General features: G+C 32.4%; 2 protein-coding genes across 2 annotated transcripts; one reads left to right on the top strand and one right to left on the bottom strand.

Moving 5' to 3' along the window:
* Nucleotides 1-3899: 3899 nt before the first annotated feature.
* On the top strand, nucleotides 3900-4462 carry LOC129911515 (probable 26S proteasome complex subunit sem1). The gene is made up of 2 exons (XM_055989331.1): nucleotides 3900-4145; nucleotides 4210-4462. Exons 1-2 carry the CDS (start codon nucleotides 4064-4066, stop codon nucleotides 4335-4337), a joined length of 210 nt encoding a protein of 69 aa, XP_055845306.1. The 5' UTR covers nucleotides 3900-4063; the 3' UTR covers nucleotides 4338-4462.
* A 3513-nt stretch (nucleotides 4463-7975) lies between these two features.
* Nucleotides 7976-19161, bottom strand: LOC129911514 (gamma-tubulin complex component 6). Its single transcript, XM_055989330.1, has 8 exons — nucleotides 18628-19161; nucleotides 18226-18567; nucleotides 14403-14649; nucleotides 14139-14341; nucleotides 13569-13722; nucleotides 11219-13504; nucleotides 8510-9047; nucleotides 7976-8448 (listed from the first exon to the last, which is right to left on the bottom strand). Exons 1-8 carry the CDS (start codon nucleotides 19024-19026, stop codon nucleotides 8226-8228), a joined length of 4392 nt encoding a protein of 1463 aa, XP_055845305.1. The 5' UTR covers nucleotides 19027-19161; the 3' UTR covers nucleotides 7976-8225.
* Nucleotides 19162-22082: the final 2921 nt, after the last annotated feature.

Raw genomic sequence — 22082 nt, 5'->3', positions numbered from 1 at the left:
GGCCAAGCCTTTAAAGGCTTGGCCACACTGGAGGGTATGCGGTAGCGGTACGGGTAGCGGTGAGGGTACTTGTATGAAAAAAATTCCAAACTGACACATCAACGTTCAGGTGTGGAATTTTTTTAGTACAAATATCGTTACCGCTATACCGCATACCCTCCGGTGTGGCCAAGCCTTAAGGCTTGGCCACACCGGAGGGTATGCGGTAGAGGTACGGGTAGCGGTAACGATATTTGTATAAAAAAATTCCACATCTGAACGTTGATATGTCAGTTTGAAATTTTTTTCATACAAGTACCGTTACCTCTCCCCTTACCGCTACCGCATACCCTCCGGTGTGGCCACCCAAGTAACAATTTAGCTTTCATAAGGGTCAATGCAAGCTATTTTTTGACTTGTTTAAGAAGAAGGACAAGTCTTATGCAAATCATTTTGGCGCACATTACCGAATTTCCCCAAGACCTTCCTCCACAGGCAATCCAGAAGCTAATAGCTTGTGACGAACAGCGTAAAACGACCTTATGCAGGCCTTTTTACAAAACAATGAAACATTTTAAGGAAACTATAGCTTCGCTAAGGAAACTATCATTTGCATTGGATGTTATAATAAGGCCTTATGGAGGTTGTTATAAGATGTTGAAATTATGAATAAAAAAAAAAGATTTTATTGATTTTTTTTTTCTTTTAATTTTTTTCTATTTTGTTTTTTCTTCTTTTTTGGCCATGTAAATGCTTTTCCTGTCGTTCTGAAATGGGAAGAATTTTATTTTAATTGAAAAAGAACACATTTTTTTTTAATTTCACAAATGGCCCCGCCAGGAATCGATCCCACGTACCTCTGCATACCAAGCCAGCACCTTACCAGTAGACCATACTCGAATATTAAAGATAAGTGGCAAAAAGGGAACTAATTGAAACCTCACATAAAAATGCAATGTTTTTTTCTAAAGTGTTACAAACATTGCATATCTGCAGGATAAAAGCTTTGCATACTTATTGGTGAAAAACATTGCATACTTGAGAGATGAAAACATTGCATACTTACAAGAACCTCTTGGAACAGGTCTTATGAAAGCCTTCTGTCACTTGAAAATAGAAGGCTTCTTTAAAACGGTTCAAACAGGTCTTATGAAGGTCTTCTTTAACTTATATTTACAAGGCTTCTTCTAAAAACTTCCAGATAGCCTTAAAGAGACCTCATTTGTTTCCAAAATGGATGATTTGCGTAAGTAAGCCTTAAACTAAACTTATACAAACTATAGCTTGCCGAATCGAAGAAGATGGACCTTATGCAAGTAAAATTGTTACTTGGGCAAGCCTTTAGATTACTTTTCTACAATACGCGATGGTTACAATAACGATTGTGGGCTCATTTTATAGATATTTTTAAGTACTATAATTCATTCTTGAAGAATTATCCAAACAAATCAAAAGTTTGTCAGATATATGAACAAATGTCATTTTGCCCCAACCTTGCGATACAAACCCGCACTTTGACCAACTATAAAATTTTATTTAATCAACTCACGGAATTGTTTTGTATATCATTTTTTAGATAATTTTATTGTTAATAAGTCTTATCTTTGTCAATTTTTGTTTAAATGAATAACAATGGAGCTATTCAATAAAAACAATACCAATCTCTTTTCCAAGATGGCGGCTGTTCCCAACCTCCAATTATCCCAACAAATTGGCTTTTATGATAAAAACAACCACCCGAACCCATTCCATGAAAAAAATTTTGTCCCGCGAAAAATGCGATTTAATTTACTATAATTTCCCTGGGCTATATTTATTATTTTTAGTTTGCTATAATACCCGATGGTATTTTTTGTCAACATGTTCGCTGTTGACTTTGAAGACTCCAAAATTGTTCGTTTCGCTTCAGCAGCGTGCTATACTTTAAGGCCAGAATTATAATTGGAAGAAGCAGTAGGAAGCTAATGTCATATTCACGTTTTTGTCGTTGTTTTCTTTGACTTTTTGATAAGTTTTCACCCGACGAGTCCGGTTGCAAGCACTGTTCCCCTCCGTTTCGTCCGACGCATCCAACAATTATAGTTCTGGCCTAATACGCAGTTTTAGCTCGGCTAAGTTTTGCTCGATCTGCATACCAGACTTAAGGCTTATACTATGTTTCCACCTACGCTAAATGCGAGATTTAGCTAAGTAGATTTAGAATAAATCTCGAGATTTATTTTAAATCTAATTCGCTAAATCTCAGATTTGGGTTCAGCTACCCTAAATCTAAGATTTTCACCTACTTTCAATCCGAGATTTAGAATAAAACTCGAGATTTATGCTAAATCTACTTAGCTAAATCTTGGATTTAGGGTTGGTGGAAACGTAGTATTAACTACATACACCACTTTTTGAAAAAGTACAAAAGTGAAAATATTTTTTTCTGGCTACCGCAATTGTTTTGTAAAAAAGAGTATACAAATTGTTTTTTAGACCAAAAAATAAGCTTTCTGCATTATTTGTTTTAATTTTGCAGCCCGAAAAACTATACAAAAATGAGTTTTTAACTTTTGTACTTTTTCACTTTTTGAGCCAATGTAGTTAAAGCCTTAAGGCTTGGCCACACCGGAGGGTACGCGGTAAAGGTACAGGTAACGGTACGGGTATTTGTATGGAAAAAATTCCAAACTGACACATCAACGTTCGGGTGTGGAATTTTCTTAATACAAATATCGTTGCCGCTACCCGTACCGCTACCGCGTACCCTCCGGTGTGGCCAAGCCTTTAAGGCTTGGCCACACCGGAGGGTATGCGGTAGCGGTACGGGTAGCGGTAACGATATTTGTATGAAAAAAATTCCACATCTGAACGTTGATATGTCAGTTTGGAATTTTGTTCATACAAAGTACCGTTACCTCTACCCGTACCGCTACCGCATACCACAGTACACATAAAAAGGTAATATATTCCGAACTGACATTGGTCGCCAGATTGTCAAAACATGACACTTTGGCGACCAATGTCAGCTACCGAATTCTTAATTGTTTAAAATACCGACGAAAAACGCACAAAAACCGATAAACCACGCTCACCACTAATTTTTAAACAATTATTTACTGTTTTCCGCGATGAAACACGAAGAAAATTTGTTATTTTTCAATTTATAATATTTTTAAATGACATTTTATAAATTAAAACAAAAACAAATTTCCTGTTTACTGCGATTGAAATATGAAAATTAAAGGCCGACCTGACAGATTGGTGCCCATTTTTGACAAACAAACTTTGACAACGTTCGGAATATATTACCTTATTATGTGTACTGTGACCGCATACCCTCCGGTGTGGCCAAGCCTTTAAAGTTGAATGTGTGAGTGCTTTTGATTTCAAAATCAGAAGAGAAATTCTCTACTTTCCAGAAGAAAAACTGTCATCCGACGTAACAATAAAAAACTTTCAGAAGCATCCGGAAGCCTTCCGGACGACCAATCGAAAACGACATTAGAAAAATAAGGCACCTCTACTATCGCGGAGAATCCGTATCAACCTTGGAGGATATAATATATGGAGTGCTTGTGCTGTTAGTTCCGTGAAGCTTTTATAGAGGGCTCTAGTTTCTTTAAGTTTTTCGATGAGTGCATGCCTCCATTTTATTTTCATTTGATGGCTGTCATCAACAAGAGTGTTTATTTACAGCTGCGGAACCGGACTCGCACTGAAAAACGAAGGCAGCGACCCCTATCCATGCATATGGCGTTACAATGTATTAGGTATAGGAACAAGCACTCCATATATTATATCCTCTAAGGTATCAACTGAACTCAACTTGAAAACCTAAATGAAAAATAATTTAGTCAAAAATACACTTGAAGAATAGACCCATGTAGGGCCTAGGTAAGTATGAGTTTTTTGTATGTCAACAAGCGAGAGGGAGAACGATATATATACATAACATATATTAACCACCCGGTTCAGTGAAAAGGCAAAAATTACAAATAAAAAGGAATAAAGTGTATATTTTATTTGCAAAAATTTTGTTTGGAAAAATCACACGTATTTCGTTCGCTTAATTCCACAAATTAAAAAAGCAATCTCTTAAAAAATGTCTTCTGAAAAAAGTAAACCAAAAGGAGATTTAGGTCTTTTAGAAGAAGATGATGAATTTGAGGAGTTTCCAGCTGAAGGTAATTTTGCTTAATCATTCTAGACATTTCAAGGAAATTACATTTTGGTGAAAAATAATTCCAGATTTTAATGTTGCCGAAGAAGACGATAGTGCTGTAAATGTTTGGGAAGACAATTGGGATGATGATAACATCGAAGACGACTTTAACCAACAACTGAAAGCCCATTTAGAGAAACAAATGGAAACATAAATCGTCAATGTTTTCCTGTACCTAACTATCTTAATTTTTTTGTAGTCTTTATAATTTATCAAGTTTAATGAGTAATATTTTCTTGCATATATTATTTTATAAATAAAAAAAAGTTACAAACTTAAGATCCACCAAGGCTTTATCTTTAACTCTGCCAATAGAAGTATTTGTTGATTTTAAGGCTGCCTTCGATGCCTTCAACAAAAACTTTACACACTTTCGACTCTTGGCTTATCATCTAAGTTTCGCTATTCAAGCAGCTCGTTACTGACTTATTCATATTTCTGGAACGGCGCTATCCAATCAGATTTTTTTAAATACGGAAACTGGCGTTTCCCAAGGTTGTGTTCTGAGCCCGATCTTGTTTGCTATTTGTGTAGACGATACCTTTGAACCTTGTCAGGTGAAACAAAAATAGGAAATTTGAATATTCTTCATTTCCCAAGTCAAGAAATATTGCTAAGCTTTGTTGCAAAGACAAGACCCTTTCACTTTTTTTAGGAGACATTGAAGTCGCTATCTTAACAGCTTAGCTCATCTGGGGTGTGTTGCGAAACTAGTTCCTGAACACGTTGTTTTTTATTTCGCTCACCGCATTCTTCAAAACCTTATTTAAGCCTTTCAACATTGCTAGTTCCCGAATTATGGGTTAGCTAAACGGAAAAGGTTTTCCTTAGGATTTGGAATGATTTTTCAATTGAACTCGAAAATAGCACTGGTTTTTGTTTATTAAACAACACTTAACTTCATTATTTTAAGGATAACAATATGCAAATAATTTATTTAGATGTCCAAAAGAAGAAGTGTGATTTCCGAATATACATATGTTTCACGAATTCCATCGTATCGGAAATTTTCTACGAAAAAACAATCACAAAATTCGATCGTAGTGACGATTTGTATGAGAATAGTAGCAAATTTCCGATACGAATGGAATTCGTGATAAAGCCGATCACTTACGGTATTTAAAAACCCTTCTGGTAAGTACAAATTAAGGTTAACCCATATCGTTGGTTATCCTTCATAAAACTGTCTCTGCTGCCATTTTTGCTTTAAACTTACAAAAAAAAAGACTCGAAATTTCTTCTAACCTGGCATTCTCTCCTTCATTATGGTTTTCCAATCCAAGTAACTACTAAGGCTAAGGCCCTTATTGCTAGTGTCGTCCAACTTCCGATGCGATAAAAGTCAATCGAATGCATAAATATCTGTTTTTGTATTGTATCTGTTTTTGTATTGTGCATTTTTCGACAAAAATAATTTTCTTTTGTGAACTATGAACTTGATTTGAGTCGATAGCAAAATTTTACTTTGTATATGAATTGATATACAAAGAATTATAGACGCAAACGATAGAACGAAAACTATCGTTCACAACAGAATCAAAACACCAGAATTAATTTTCGATGCTCGTTTTTCGACAAAAATCGTCTATCGATAGAGATTCACAATACCAAAAGTCATTTTCGATGATCGAAAAAAGTCGTTTATCGATAACACTGGTCAACAAGGTTTTTGTTACAGACATCAAGACATACTTTTCTATAGGTTTTTTGGGTGCTGAGCTCGAATCTGGAGTCAGAATAATTCTATCACATCACGTTTTTGAGATAATCCCGTTAGAAAATCGAAAATGCCGCTTTTTACCAGTTTTCGAGATTATTTCTTAGCTTTTGGTTATTTGTTTTAAATAAATTTGTAACGGTTTCTAGTAAAACTAAATCTTGTCTTTCTAAATCCGTTTAAATCTTTGCCAATCGCTTTCAAATTTTGACACAACGTTCTATTTTGAATCTTGCAAGTTTTTATATCTGCGAAAGTGGTGAATCGCGGTGAGATACATCAAAGCGTGACTGTGTCAGATAAGTTATACTAAATAATTACTAGTGAGAAAAATATAATTTTTTTCTTGTTAAAAACAAGACAAGAACTTAATGGAATGTAAACGAAACGTTGTGTCAAAATTTGAAAGCGATTGGCAAAGAACTTTTCGAGATTCGCTATTAAAAGTAAATAAACATAAGATATACCAAACACGTTGATTTCAACTTCAGATTTCTCAAAGAAGAAAAGAGATTTTTAAAAGATTTAAACGGATTTAGAAAGACAAGATTTAGTTCTACTAGAAACCGTTACAAATTTATCTAAAACAACTAACCAAAAGCTAAGAAATAATCTCGAAAACTGGTAAAAAGCGGAATTTTCGATTTTCTAACGGGACTATCTCAAAAACGTGATGTGATAGAATTTTTTTGACTTCGGATTCGAGCTTAGCACACCAAAATCCTATAGAAAAGTATACCTTGGTTTCTGTAACAAAAAAAAAGTTTAATTTTGTTGACCAGTGTAATCAGCGACATTCGCAAACGTTTGGAACTTTCCTGCAATGTGCTCTCTATCGAGTCATATTGTTAATAAGTCACTATGCTTGATGACCGCTGAACCTTAAAATGGGTGCGTTCACGTACCGATCCAAGGGTATCCGGATACCTTTGTGTTGTTGTAATCCCATATAAAATCTCAGCTGATCGATCAGCTGTGTTGACAAGCAAAAAAATCCAAACGTATCCTAAAAATTTCTGGATTCTCGTGTATCTTATGGGAGATTTGATGAACAGCTGTTTCGTGTTCACAAACGTATCGGATACTTAGGTATCTTGGAAAGGGTATCTGTGCGTACGTGAACGCACCCAATGATTTGGTTTATTGAAACATTGCTTATGATAAAACAAATAAAAAACCCAAAAGCCATATTTGAACATTTTTAGAAAACTGCACTTAAAATTTGAAAATATTTTTTTTTTATATCGCACTAACACATTTAAAATCACCAATAAAAAAAAAAACAATCGAAAAAATCTCATTTTATAAAAAACTTTTTTTCAATTTAAATACATTAATTATTAATATTCTCCAGTCTTAATTTAATTTTCACACAAAAAAAATCACAAATGTATAACTCATAAAAACAAAACGGAAACGTGTCTCTGTCTATAGGTAGGTAGAGATGGCGGTCAAGGCAAACCATGTTTGATTGACCCAATTAGCGCAGGATGCGCCGTTTTGATACCAAAACTTATGAAACCTGTGAGTGATAATTGGATTTATTTGAAATACATTTTTTAATTGGTTTTAAAAGAGGGAAAAACAAACAAACCTACCTACCTCTGTCTATAACTTATGGATCACTATGGTCATTTTGGAATAGCCTCGGATACAAACGGATTTGCCGATAACGAACACTTCAAACAAAATAAGGACAGTAAACTTTGGACCTGCACGTCAAATATTAGGTCCCTAAACAGAAAAGTCGACGCTTGGGTCTGGTGGGAAAAGCCTATTATGTCGTCTTTGTTCACTCCACTGAGAGTACTATTTTTGCACTCTTTGAGATTGGCATCACATAAACGTCTATAAATTCTTGGTCTCATAATCCATCTTTCCTGAACTAATTCATAAAATGTCTTTTGGCAATAAATCTACTTAGTTGGATTTCATATTGGACTGAGAAAATTTACATTTCCACAGTTAAATGTATATACATACATAATACATATAACTAAAAATAAATTCAAAAACTTTTGTTTTTTTTTTCTTTTTGATTTCACAACGCAACTCAATTTTTATTTAACATATTCAAAACACAAATTAATAATTTTAAATATATAAAACCTTTTGCACACACGGTGCGTTATTAATAATAATACTTTTAAAGTGTGCACTAAACTAATTTTAAGGAACAAAACATTTAACAAAACACAAATGCATTTTAAAAGTTTTAGCTAGGAGTTAAATTCGTAAAAGGCAAATAGTGAATTAAAATTAAATTACTAGGTTTTTGTTTTTGTTTCCAATAAAAGCACCATAAAACGATAAAAAGCCTTCCGCTTACTCATCGCCATCAACAATATAATATTGATTGTAATTTATTAAATGAATAAATTCACCAATTTCCTCCTGATATCCATGGCGAACAATTTTTTTACCCAAATAAATTGTATATTTGATAAAATTTTCAAAAGCCGCTTCATCGGCAACAAGCTTTTCGTAGCGCGAATGGGTGTAATGTTCATCGCCGGGTCGTAACTTCCAGTCACGAGACTTGAGATTCCTTAAATTAAATAAACCATATTACAATATTAGTATTCAATAAAAAAAATTTTAAAGCTTACCCATAAAATCGTAAAGAGATCTTGAAAATCTTTTCAATTGCATTATAGAATTCGACGCTACGTCGATTCAGCATGCAGAGAAATAAGATTCGTTTAACATATGTTGTGTGCTTTCGATATATATCCTCAATACTGGTGGCATTTATTAAATCATCTTTGAATGTTTTCCATGATGCTTGGAGAGCATTAGAGGTGATATGATTTTTTAAAGCATGCACGAAATGATAGAACTTATGACGAATTTGTTGAACATGAATGTACTGCGGTGATTGGAGCATTTTTTTGCCAGTTTTCTTGACTATTTCTTTGAGGATTTGATATGACTCTTCAAGAACCCAACTGATTCTTCTGACTTTAATAAGATACTTAAATATATTTGCATATTGGTCCAAGGTTTCTGGATTCAATATGAGATTCAATGGCCAGTCAATGCGATAGCTTAGAGTTAGATTGGATAAAACTTCTGATGAATTGAGATCAAACTTCTCGGGTACATCTGATACAATGAATGAGAGATTCTCAGCATTTTTATCATTTCCTGTAATGGATAAATAGGTTAATTTAAACTAAAATCATAGAACAGATTTGAATAAAAAGCAGGTTGGATCCGAAAAGTCGTTCTACTTTCGTTATTTTGTTTTCTAGCTCAAAATCTGTATTTTGGTATATTAACTCAAAACTGAACGATTTATATCAATTTCTATTTGATACACAGATTTTTGTAGCACATCCAATGATCCCTTATGAAGAATGGATATTGGAAAGATTTATTTCTATTCGGGAATGATCTCGGATAAAAAAAAGACCTCTTAATGCCAGGTGAAATAAGACCAACTTTTAAAAATTAGCCCTATCTCACCTTTCAAAAGAGAAATAAAGACAATTTTCAACAGTTGGATTTATTTCACTCTCACAAAGTCAAACATAGCCAATTTATTTTGAGAAAAAAGACCAACTGGGCTATTTTTTTTTTAATCAAAAAGAAACAAGACCAACAAAAGATGTTTATATTACGCCATTACTTTTCGAAGAACAACTTTTGTTTAAAATTTGTCTTAATCCAGTTGGATTTTTTAGTCTGTATAATACCGATTTTGGATAGATATACCTATTATATATCTTTTTTTAAATTTTTTTTTATTTACATCAATGTCATATTTTAAAAAAATAATTTTTAATCAATCGACTTTTAGCATTTTTTTTTTTTAAATATTCTTGTAGGAAATTAAACGCTCTACAAAATAGGCCTTGTACACTTTTTTTGTTTACCTAACTATTTAAAAGATATTCGAGGTCCAACGTTTGAGAAAATGATTAAAAATTCGTTTTTTTTTTTCTTTATTTTGTAACAAATTGAAAAATTATAAAAATCAAACGGGAAAGACACACTCTTGTAGGAAACAGATTGCTCCACAAAAATTGTCTTATAATTTTTTAATTAATGTAACCTTTTTAAAGATATTCGAGGTACAATTTACAAAAATTACAAAAATATGTTTTACTTTTTCAAAATTTTCTAATTCACTGAAAAGTCATTATTACATATAAGGATGATGTTCTTGTAGGGGATCGAACGTTCTACAAAAAAGGTCCTTGGTATTAAATGGATTGCTTAAACCGTTTTAAAGATATTCGTATCCAAACCCCAATGCCCACTGATTTCAAGTTATTATATAACCAGTATGCAAGAAAATTAACAACAGAACTCTATTATTGCAAGGTCTCTATTATTAAATAACTATTATTAATTAGTTAAAAATATTTATAGTCTAAGAGCCCACAGCAAATTTTGGGAGTGGAGGTATAACCAAAATGTGAGTATACAGTTTTATAGCCTTATGCGTTCTTATAACAAAGTCTGGCAGCTTTAAATCGCGGCTTTGTATTGTTTTCAGGGGGTTGAAAAATGTGAGTTGTTCAATTCATATAAGTAGGCTAAGTTCACACTATTTATATTCTTTAATAGAGCAACTGATGCTCCGTCATTTTTCCTAAGTCTGAAGACATCAATCTTGACGATGCGATTAATAGAACTCAAGATATAAGCTTTTTAAGCGGCTATGTTTTGGAGACTTTTCTGTTTAATTTTTTGTTTGTTATTTTGAACTCAAAACTCTCCAAGAACATAGTTGATATGGTAAGTTAAAAAAGCTTAAATCTTGATTTCTATTTGTCGTATCACCGAGATTGAGGTATTGAGGCTTAGGGGAAATGGCAGAGCATCATTCCTTATATTCAGAATGTGAATTTTTGCTTCCTTAGCCTTCTCACATTAATTGCTGCCAGACTTTCGAAAACGTTATTAAAAGGCATAAGGCTATAAAACTGTATACTCACATTTTGGTTATACCTCCACTCCCAAAATTTGCTGTGGGCTCTCGTTCTATTACTATCAGCGTTGTTTAATGAGCCTATTTTGGACTGTTCTGAACAGCTTCGTTGGTGTTTAATGACTCTGTCTAAAACAATTAAAAAGAAAAGAATTTTTGAGTCAGAACAGCTAATAACAGATTTGTAAAAAACGTTAAATGTGTTTGTTGTTATTTCCTTGTCTGGCGTTCTGTTCTACATTTTTTCTCTTTTTAATAAATCTATTATTTGTTTTGAATATGGGATCAAGATTTACTGTATACCTAGGATTATCTCCGCTTACTTTAAAGAGTACAAAATATCGGTTTAACAAAGTACATAAGTTCTTTTTTAACTTACCCATAATACTCGATCCTAGTGCTGTATCCAAAATTGAATGCAAAGTTTGATAATTCAACAATTTCGATGGACTCGCACCATTCTCCAAACGACCAATTAATCCATCACAAATAATGGAGCCAAATTCACCGTCCATTAAGAAGAAATAATTTCTCAAACTTTTAAAGTGTCCCAACACATCTAGATCCTCTAAGAACACACGCATAACCTCACTATTGATAATATCCAAATGCGTACTCATTGGCAGCACTATTGACTTTTGAAGAAATTCAGTTAGAGTTATAACACTCAGACTATTGAGATTTCTTTGTTTTTGCATGAGATCTTTGACTTGTTCAGTTGTGGGTGCATTTGTGTTGCCATAGTTTAAACGAAAATGAGGACTTACTGGTTGACATTTGAAATTTGATTTTACCAATTCCTCACATCGCTGATATGCATCTCGAATAGCAGGCAATTCTTTGCATGTTGATAATGTAAGTTGTCTGTCTGAAGAAGTGTCATGCAAGGAATTTTCTTTGCTTTGAACGAAATTAAATCCTTGACGAGCAAGAATTCCAGCAGTATTCAAACCACATTCAGGTGTTTGTACAATTTGCGAACTTGGTGGCGGCTCTTTTTCAACCACTTCAGACACAGACGCTGGAGATTCCAAATCAACCTTAGCCAGGCTAATATTAGCATTTTCTTTGTCTTCTTCTACAACATTTACAACTGATGGCATTGTATCTGATGTTGTAGACATAGGCGTGAGCTGATTGTGAGTGTCAATACCTGTGAGAATATTAAATTCACTTTCAAGAACTTTCTTTCTATTTCTCGCGCGTTCAGTGTTCAAATCCAAATTTAAATTTTTTCGACTCGCTAATGGATCTTTGTTATATTCAGCAAATGTATCGTTTTGCATCATTTTCTTGCGATTCTTTTGTAAGTCAGTTAATTCCACATGAACGGTTTCTATTGGATTAAAGTTAATATCAGCTGTTTGGGTGATAGCACTACCATCACCTCCCATTCCAAATTCTTCATGGAGCACTTTGAAGCGATTTTTTTGTGCATCTGTGAGAGGTTTCGATATAACAACTTCGGGAACTATTGTTTCGCTCATACATTCGCTCATTTCAGAACCTCCTAGGATCTTGGTGCGATTTCGGTCTATATCAGATATTATAACCTCTGGAATTTCATTGCAATTAAAATAATCTGATGTGCTCATTTTCAGAGCAGGTTTAGTTGGCAAGCAGGATTCTGGTTGCATCATTTTATTCAGTTCAGTTTCATTTTTTGCAAAGTTTTCGACAAAATCTGCAGTTATGCATTCGCCATAAACAGATTCAGCATCCTCATCACCGAAGCAGGACTCAAAATCGGTACCAGCCGTACTTATTGGTGTATCCGGTGCTTTTCTGGAGCCTTGATCATTCGCAACTGCAAGATTTAGATGCAGAGATTTTTTTCCACCCAACTGTTCATCCAGCATTTCGCTTAATTCTGTATAGTATTCGATCCTTTTCTTAAGATTAATATTGTCACACAACAATCGATTCTCTTCCATATTTTGGGCTTCTTTCAAAAGTTTAAGTTCCACTTCTATGTTTGCTTGACGCTCACTTATTTTACGATTTTTTGCATCCTGCAATTGAAGCGTAAGTTCTTCGTGTCGTTTCTTTTTCTGTTCGGCATATGCGGCAGCAATAGTTTCCTGCTCCAAACTCCACTGCTCCATATTTGCACGACTTTTTTCACTTGCCATTGTGCGAAAGTTCTTTTTGTTTTCCAATTGCTTCTCGAAAACATCACGAATTGTTATAGGCTTACCACAGACTTCTCTAGCACGTTGAGTGTATTTTTTGCAAGATGATTCAAATTTCTGAACCTCTTCAAAAGTCAAACACACCGACATAGATGGATAATCTAGTTCAAATAAAGGATGATTTGGCTTGAATGATTTGAGAAGCATTGTATATTTGCCACATTGTAGAACTTGATCTTCGTAGCCTTGAAAAAAACCAGGCACAGAATCTTTACGTACAAAATATGCTTTGTCATAAAAGTATTTAGTGTTTTGACGATAATGATCTACAAAGCATATAAAGAGCTCATTAGATGGATCATCAAGGACACCATAGAAGAGCCACTTTTGAAGATATTTGAAATACACATGACAACAGCGACGTAAAATGAATACCAATAACATAATAAAATCTCTTTCGGTGACTCGCATGATTTCTCTATATAAATAGCCGAGAAATTGAGAACCCATAGGTGGTTTGATATTAACATCGACTAAAAGAATTGAAATAATGTAATAAAAGAATGAATTATGCAGGAATAATAAATGAATATCTACCACATGGGTGAATAGCTAATGTATAAGATAAGTTGGAAATTTGTTTCATCATTTTTTTCATTCGTTTATAAAATTCCAAGAGGGATTCATTTTGAACAGAAAACACAAATTGCCGAAATGTAACCAAGTATTCGTCAACAGCACTGCATAATGCCTGAAAATATTGAAATGATAAATGTATATTTTTAATAGATTTGACTTATGTTTTAAGTTCTATTTAGAATTATGTTTGCCGCATAATATATTTATGCTTTAAACGTTATTATTGATATTTTAGCCATGCTAATCGAGTTTCAGAGGTAAGTAAGACAAGTTTTAAGCGTGACAAAAAAGTTTTTTTTTAAATAAAATAAAAAATTTAGGCATCACTAATAAATTGAAATATAGGGATCTGTTGACCAGAGCTATAGTCATTGAACTTGGTAGAATCGCAAAGTTGCTGATGTTGCATTTTCAGATTTACAATTAAGACATTTTTATTTATTTTAAATACTTGAGTTTCATACTTATGTGCAAACGGTTTCAAGTTAAAAATTAAAAAAATATATTTATATCATAAAGTTAACTTACCTTAAAAATAAAACCTTCAAACATAAGTTTATAATTTCGCTTCATGATCATAATCTGCAATCTTTTATAACACGTTCCGCATTCAATAAAATCTGTTACATAGTTTTCTATTGTTCCAGGTAATATACCCATTACGGTTATGTTATCAATCATTTTGAAGAGAATATGTTCATCATGAACAAATGAATCAGACTGTATACCAACTAAAAAAACAATTTTTGATAAATAATTTAGTTTGTTTTATGGAATAAAAAAAATATTCACCTGTAAGTGATTTAAGGTCACGAAAGAATCTATCTTGTGAGACGATTTTGGCAATTGTATCTTTGCCTATAGATTTGTCATGAATAGCTTGCAATTCTAGGGCCAAATTAGCCTCGGCAATATGTGGTTTGTTCAAAGGTATACCAATACAATCTAGGTTTTCCCAGTTCCATGAAAGAATTTTATCAATGTCTTCTGTAATTTTGATTGGTTTTGCAACATTTTCTAAGGGAAGAGTAGACTTAGGCTGAAATAAAAATAAATATTAATTAGTTTGGTTTATAATGCAAAAATAAGGCAAATATTATCTCGGAACCTAAGATAAAAAATTGAATATAAGGGGTCAGTTTATTCTTTATTATAAGGCAGTCAGGGAAGCTATAATGAATAACTTTTCTTAAAATTAAATTTTAGAAATTTATAACCCTTTGTATGTTTTTTCCGGTTTTAATAAGGAAATACAATTTTTTAATAATACCTATCACTGTCCGCTCAGTATCTATTGTTTGAGCTTCTTTACCTGTAGTCAAAATTATATAAAACTACATGTCCACGAACTTGAATTTTAAAAATCAAGATGTGCAATTTGATAAAATTAAAGTAAAAAAGTTGTCATAAAGTTAACTAATTAGATTAATTAATTAGATTCAAAAAGAAAATATGGAAAACCTCGAGTAATTCAACTTAAATGTCAGGGCCAGATCTAGCTATTTTTTCGCTCTGTAAGTATTTTTTGCCGCCCTTTAAAATCACACCTTAATAGGCATACAAAAGTTATTGCCACCGTGTTCAGTGTCCTGGTCAAATGTTTTGCCTTTTTTTTTGAAAAAGTGGTTTAAACTTAGTATTGTTTTTTGTTTAAACTTATCATTGTGTTTAAGTGAAATCGATTTATTTAATTTTTTAATTTTCTATATTATTGCACCATACGTTTTTTTCCCTATTTATTTTTACTTGCGCTATAGGGCAAGTATTGGTTTCGTGTCGAAAAAAAAATTTGAGCTTTAATCAAAACCAACATTACGATGATGGAGAATTCCGAAAAAGTGGGTCTCGCAGAAAATGTACCTCCCATACAAATTTTTCAAGTTATACCAAATATCTCGAAAACGGCTCTAACGATTTTGATTAAACTTTGCAGATGTAATATTCAAAGCAATTGCAATAAAACTCCAATTTTAGTTTTTCTCAAAAAGTCAAATAACCAAAAAAAAAATTCATTTAACAAAATTTTGGCCTAAATATCGGTTCTTCTCCAACATCAACAAAATTTTTTTAAAATTTACATAGAGGCAGCTCTTAAAATTTACAAGTAAACTAACATAAAAGTTTTTTAAACTGCAAGAAGAAGTACTACGACCCATTTGTGCATTTTATTTTTTTTTTAGTGCTTCATTGTACAATTATAGAGAGGGTCAAATTGGTGTTTCTTCTTGACCAATTCTGCTCGTTTTTGAATAAGGCTTTTTTTCAATATATTGACTTAACTTGAATTTATTTTGACCACTTTCCTCAAAGTACTCTTTATCAAAATGTTAAGAAAAATCGGTCCTATTTCATCTTAATACAATACTATAGCTCATAGCTGTTGAATTTGTGCTTTTGAAAGAAACCTTAAAATTTTGCAGCATTGCTTTAAAGATAATTATTAAAAATGAGAAATAGAGTTGGAGACAGAAAGGAGGCCTGGGATGCAGCTCCATCATTTTTACTTGCGATATAGGTACTATATATCAAGTTATCCATTCGTAAAAAAAAAAAATTGAGATAACATTTTTCCATGACATTACGATGGTAGAGAAAGCCAAAAAAGTGGGTAACGGTCCCGGAAGTCCGTCTGTCTGTCTGTCTGTCTGTCAGTCTGTTTGTCTGTAAACGAAGCTACAGCCTAAACGGATGGACCGATTGATGTCAAACTTTGTATGTAGCGTTATTTGGCGACTCTCCAGAGGGTATTTTGGAATTAATTTTTTTGGACCAAAATAACGGTACTTGTCATATACCGATTTTAGTAAAATTGAAATATCTCGAAAACGGCTCCAACCATTTTGTTTAAAAAATTCAAATAATAGTTTTAAGCTAAGGTCTATCTTTTAAAGAAAAATTTTTTTTTTGAAAATCATTATTAACGGTTCCTGCCATAGAACCGTTTTTTTTTTCAAATCCGATTATCTCCGAAACTACTTATTCGATTTCAACTAAACTTTTTATGAAGAAGTATTTATATAATTTAAATATAAACCAAATATAAAATTTCCAAAAAAATAATTTTTAAGTTTTTAAACGGGACATTGAATTTTTTTGAAATTTTGTTTTTAGATGTTGATTAGTGATTTCTACAAAATGGGATACCAATTTTATTTTAAAACTTTTTCTCCAAAAAATTATCTATAAAAAATTAGTTTTTTTAAAAAAACGGCTCTAACGATTTTGAAAATTTTTTTTTTAAATGCATCTTAATATATCAACTAAAACTGCATACTTGTTTTGGAGGGCAATTTGATTTCAGATTTTATTTTTTTAAAAAACAAATTTTATTTTTTTTCCAAATTTCTACATAAAAAGTCTTAAAAATTTAAGCAACTTTAACAATAAGAGCAAGTTCGTGCGACCCAGTCGTGCATTTTATTTTTGTGGTTTTCAAATTGAATTCATTCAATATGGCAATATGAAGAAAGGTAGCTTCTTATTCAGCGAAGAAGAAACTCACCAACAACAAAAAGTACGGGTTTCCGAGAGAAGTGTTTGAAGCCTTCTCCGTGTAAACATTGATTTGTTCCACTCCAGCAGATCAACAGTTGACATATAATACGAAAAGCTAATAATTAATCAGCGTTTTCTTGACCTTGAAAAGAAGGTACGTTTGTAAGTGTTAACGATCGGTTGTTGTACTGTGAAGAAGATTGGACTTTTTAAAGGACCGGTTAGTCAAAAACTGTTTCCATCTACTAGGGAAAATAACAATAGGACAAATAGAAAATCTTACGCAGTGGTTTTGTTATCATGAAAGAACTCCTCTTAAGAACATATGGCGATACAATGCCACCCAGTGCTAAAGAAGATTCTTGTCATGAAGTCATCAACGCGCTAGTACTAAGACTATTTTGCAGCGTGTGGCATTGAAGAGAAGCATTGGAACCGAAGACCAAGCAGTAGTGTTTTACAAATGACCAAAAATTTTTACTATTTATGGACTTAACTGTTGGTCATATGGAGAGCTATGAGCTGAAATGAACCAAGTCATAAAAAGTGAATTTGGAGATATAACGAGTTTAAGTAAAGACGATACCATGGTGAATATTTTTTTTCGAACAAATGACAATTTGAATCGAAACGCTTTTGGATCAAACTAATAAAACTAATTTTTTTCTTTTTTTGACTTGGTCCGTTTCAGCTGTGAGACCTCCATATAAAAACTTGGTTGTTGAGCGGAGTCCACCTCTTTACCCAATAAACTCCTTACAACTCCATTCAAACTACGAGTTTTATTTCGGTTAGTGAGTTTTAATAATTTTTGGGGATACAATTCAATTCCCGAAGAATTAAATTCACGATCATGTCTGCACTAGATTATTCGCCTACGGTTTCACTAAAGTGACTCCGTCATTATGTTTTCCCAATGTTGAGGAATCTTAGTGACCAGTTAAAGTTAATAATAATGCACTTTTGACGAACTCAATACAAATCTTATCAACTCGGGAAGAAGAGCATGAGTAGATGATAGTACTAGATTAACCAAAACATCTACTAGTGGTAAACTACCAGCTCCAATGAAACAGTGCTAATGAGACTAATTCAATTTTACAATATAATCTAGGCTTACAATTTTTGGTTCACTGCTTGATGGTATCCTAAAAAGTCGAAATGCTCCAACATTAATCTGGAAAGAATTTCCCCAAACTTTTGAAGCCAAACCGGTAAATGAATTTTCAGGAATAGCCATAGCCTTGGTTGCAAATTTGCTATCGATATCCAATAGTTTGTTTTTTGGTTCTCCATCGAAGATGATTCTTGGTAAATAGGGATTGTCGGCATCTTTTATCGAATGTACTCCTTTGAAGAATTGAGGTGGGGAACAAAGATTTGTATCTAGTTGCTTTGGATAATGATGGCTGTCTTTGTAATTTGCATGCAAGGTGAATGGTCCCGGTACCAAAAGATATGTCTGTCAATGGATTAATAACATTATTTTCTATATTCCATTTAGCTAATTGCCTTAACAAACCTGTTTTTCTGAAATAATTTGTTCCTGTTTATTGTTTTCCAATAGCAAAAGGAATTGCAAAATATTTTGGCCATTTTCTTCATTGAAAAACGAATTATTAGCTATGAATTGCAAATGTTCTTCAAATTTGGCCAACTTTTTCGTTTCATTCGAATTGTTTTTGGCACAGATTTTGGCAGAAAAATAACAAATATTTAATTCTCGAAATGAATCAAAATTTTCATCAATCGGTGCATTGCAATATTGTTTTGATTTTTTCAATAGAACTTCAAAGGATCGTGATTTGAGTTTACGCACAGATGTTGTATTAACTTGATTAGATTTGGTATGTTGTTTGATTAAATTCTCACATAAATCATTTATTAGATAGTATACACTGTTGGAGGTATCTTCTTGCATATTTGTTGAATTTTAATAGAACATTAATGTAAAGATTTAAATGAAAACAAAATCCTTGAACTAAAAATTTTTGTTTTCTGCATCTGCATCTGCGTGTGTCGATTTGTTTTGATTTTTATAGCCGTTTTTTTTTTTTTGCTTTTGCCTTGCCCAAGTTATTCGGAGTTATTTCGGAATGTCATTTCTTGAAATTTTGTTTTTATTTTAAGTGCTGCCAAGAATTTTTTATTTGCTAGATAAAGAGCTGAACAGAATGCGTCGCTCGTCCCGCGCGATTTCGCTTATTATTTTTTATTTTTGCAAAATTAAAAAAATCTTAACGAAAAAAAAGAATGTTAGATGCACTTTCCATTACACAATAAAAATCATGTCAATTACTTTGGAAATGACCTAGCAGAGGTTGTAGGTATTACTGAGTACATCATATTTCGGCACTTGAAATTTTTCGTAGACCCTCAAAATTTCAAGTTATCGTCAAAAAACCGTTTTTCAATGTTTTCAGATTTCAACGATTTTTTACTCAGCCATTCGATTTCAGATTTTTTTACAGTTCTAAACAGAGGAGTTGTTCTTTCTGAAAATATTTTTTATTATGCTCAAGCACCTAATTGGGTGTAGATTTTATGGGCTGAATATAAAAGTACAACATTTTTTTCACAGTTTTTTAGAGTTCGGAGACTGTTTTAAGCTTCACTTTGAGTTTTGAAAAATTTTTTTTATAAACAGTTTTATTGTTCTATTTATGCTGAATAAAAATGTTTTAATTCATCAAAATTAGTTAGACATTGTGGAAGTTGTGATTTTTTTACTCGAGAAAGAAATTTCAATTTTTTGGGACAATAAAAGAAATGAAAAATTAATTTCTCTGTTCATAATAATGGTAGAAAATTTTTTGTGGTCATAATTTTTAAATCGATTTTGGTTGCTCAGATATATATTTTAAATACTGTTAATTTTTTCTTGCCCATGATAACACAAGCCAAAAAAAAGGTGTCAATACTTTTGAACGGACCTGCCTATCTTTATGTATTTTGACGTGGTGAATCCGAATCTGAAGTCAATTTTGCCCAAACACCCTCAAAATTTTGATAAAATTTCAAAAAATCATGAAAATTGGGGTTTTTTTTGCAATAAATTGAAATTTCTTTCTCGAGTAAAAAAACCATAACTTCCACAAATTCTAACTGTTTTTAATGAGTAAAAGCTTTATTATTTAATTTTTTTTTAAATAAATAATTCTATAGAATAAAATATACTATGTCACGTTGTCGCCTAGTTGTCACTTCGCCTTGTCGTCATGTCACTTTGTCGCCATATTATTAATTTGTTCAAAATTTTATTGTTGGCTTATATTAAAATTATATAAATGCTTTTTTAAAAAAAGTTTCGTTGAAATCGAATTAGCAATTTTGGAGAAAATCTGATAAAAAAAAAACAGTTCTAAAGCAGGTATCATTAATAAAAAAGATGTGTTTTTATTACAACTGGTCTTAACTGGACAAAAAAAAAAAACGCAGGCTGGGCTAAGCAATTTACATGTTAAATACAACAACACCTTAGCCCCTTGGGCTTAGTTTTCAAAAAAAAATTTTATAAAAAGATAGACTTAAGGTATAACTACAACGGCCACTTTTTGCAAAAAGTCAAAAAGTGAAAATTTTCAAACTCATTTTGTGACGGCAGAAAGCTTATTTTTTGGTTTAAAAAACAGTTTTTTTTAGTTTTTTCCAAAAACAAATAGCGCTATAAAGAAATAAAACTTTTTTACTTTTGTAAATTTTCCACTTTTTTTTAGGTCATTGTAGTTAAGGCTTTTGTCTTCAAACTTACATTAGGATTTTTTTTCACAAAATCGTTGGAGCCGTTTTCGAGAAATTTTAACTTTACTAAAATCAGTATATGACAAGAAGTACCGTAATTTTAACGCTACATACAAAGTTTGAGATTTGGACGTCAAATAGAGTCAGAAAACGCATTTAAATATTCCAAATAGTGATTTTCTCAAAACGTGAATATTTGGCACAGATTTGTATCCTATTCGAAAGATATCGACACAGAGTGCTCTCTGAACAAATATGTATTTTGTATAACTTGCAAAATTCAAAATTTTCGAAAAACAAAACTACAAGTCCAAAACTTATAGATAATACATTTTTGTGCTCTCTGAGTCGATATCTTTCGAACATGAATCAATTGGAAGTCAGAAATTCACGTTTCAAGAAAATAACATATTTTGAAATGTTTAAATCGACATATCTCCGTAAATACGCATCAAAACACCCCCAAACTTGCAAAATTCAAAATTCTCTAAAAACAAAACTACAAGTCCAAAACTTGTAAAAAATATACATTTTTGTGCTCTCTGAGTCGATATCTTTCGAATAGGAATCAATTGGAAGTCAGAAAGTCAAGTTATAAGAAAATCACGTTTCAAAATGTTTAAATCGTCATGTCTCCGTAAATACGCATTAAAACACCCCCAAACTTGCAAATTCAAAATTCTCTAAAAACAAAACTACAAGTGCAAAACTTATAGAAAATACATTTTTGGGCTCGATATCTTTTGAATAGGAATTAATTGGAAGTCAGAAATTCACACTTCAAGAAAATAACATTTTAAAACATTTAAATCGTCATATCTCCGTAAATACGCATCAAAACACCCCCAAACTTGCAAAATTCTCTAAAAACAAAACTACGCATTTGAATCTTCCTATTCGAAGGATATCGACGCATAGAGCACAAATATGTATTTTTTATAAGTTTTGGACAAGTAGTTTTGTTTGTAGAGAGTTTTAAATTTGTCAAGACTGACAGACTGACATACTGACAGACTGACAGACTGACAGACTGACAGACTGACAGACTGACAGACTGACAGACTGACAGACTGACAGACTGACAGACTGACAGACTGACAGACTGACAGACTGACAGACTGACAGACTGACAGACTGACAGACTGACAGACTGACAGACTGACAGACTGACAGACTGACAGACTGACAGACTGACAGACTGACAGACTGACAGACTGACAGACTGACAGACTGACA

The sequence above is a fragment of the Episyrphus balteatus genome, chromosome 2, assembly GCF_945859705.1.
Source record: "Episyrphus balteatus chromosome 2, idEpiBalt1.1, whole genome shotgun sequence".
NCBI lineage: Eukaryota > Metazoa > Arthropoda > Insecta > Diptera > Syrphidae > Episyrphus > Episyrphus balteatus.
The sequence above is the reverse complement of the archived record's forward strand: the minus strand, read 5'-3'. Positions and strand labels throughout refer to the sequence as shown.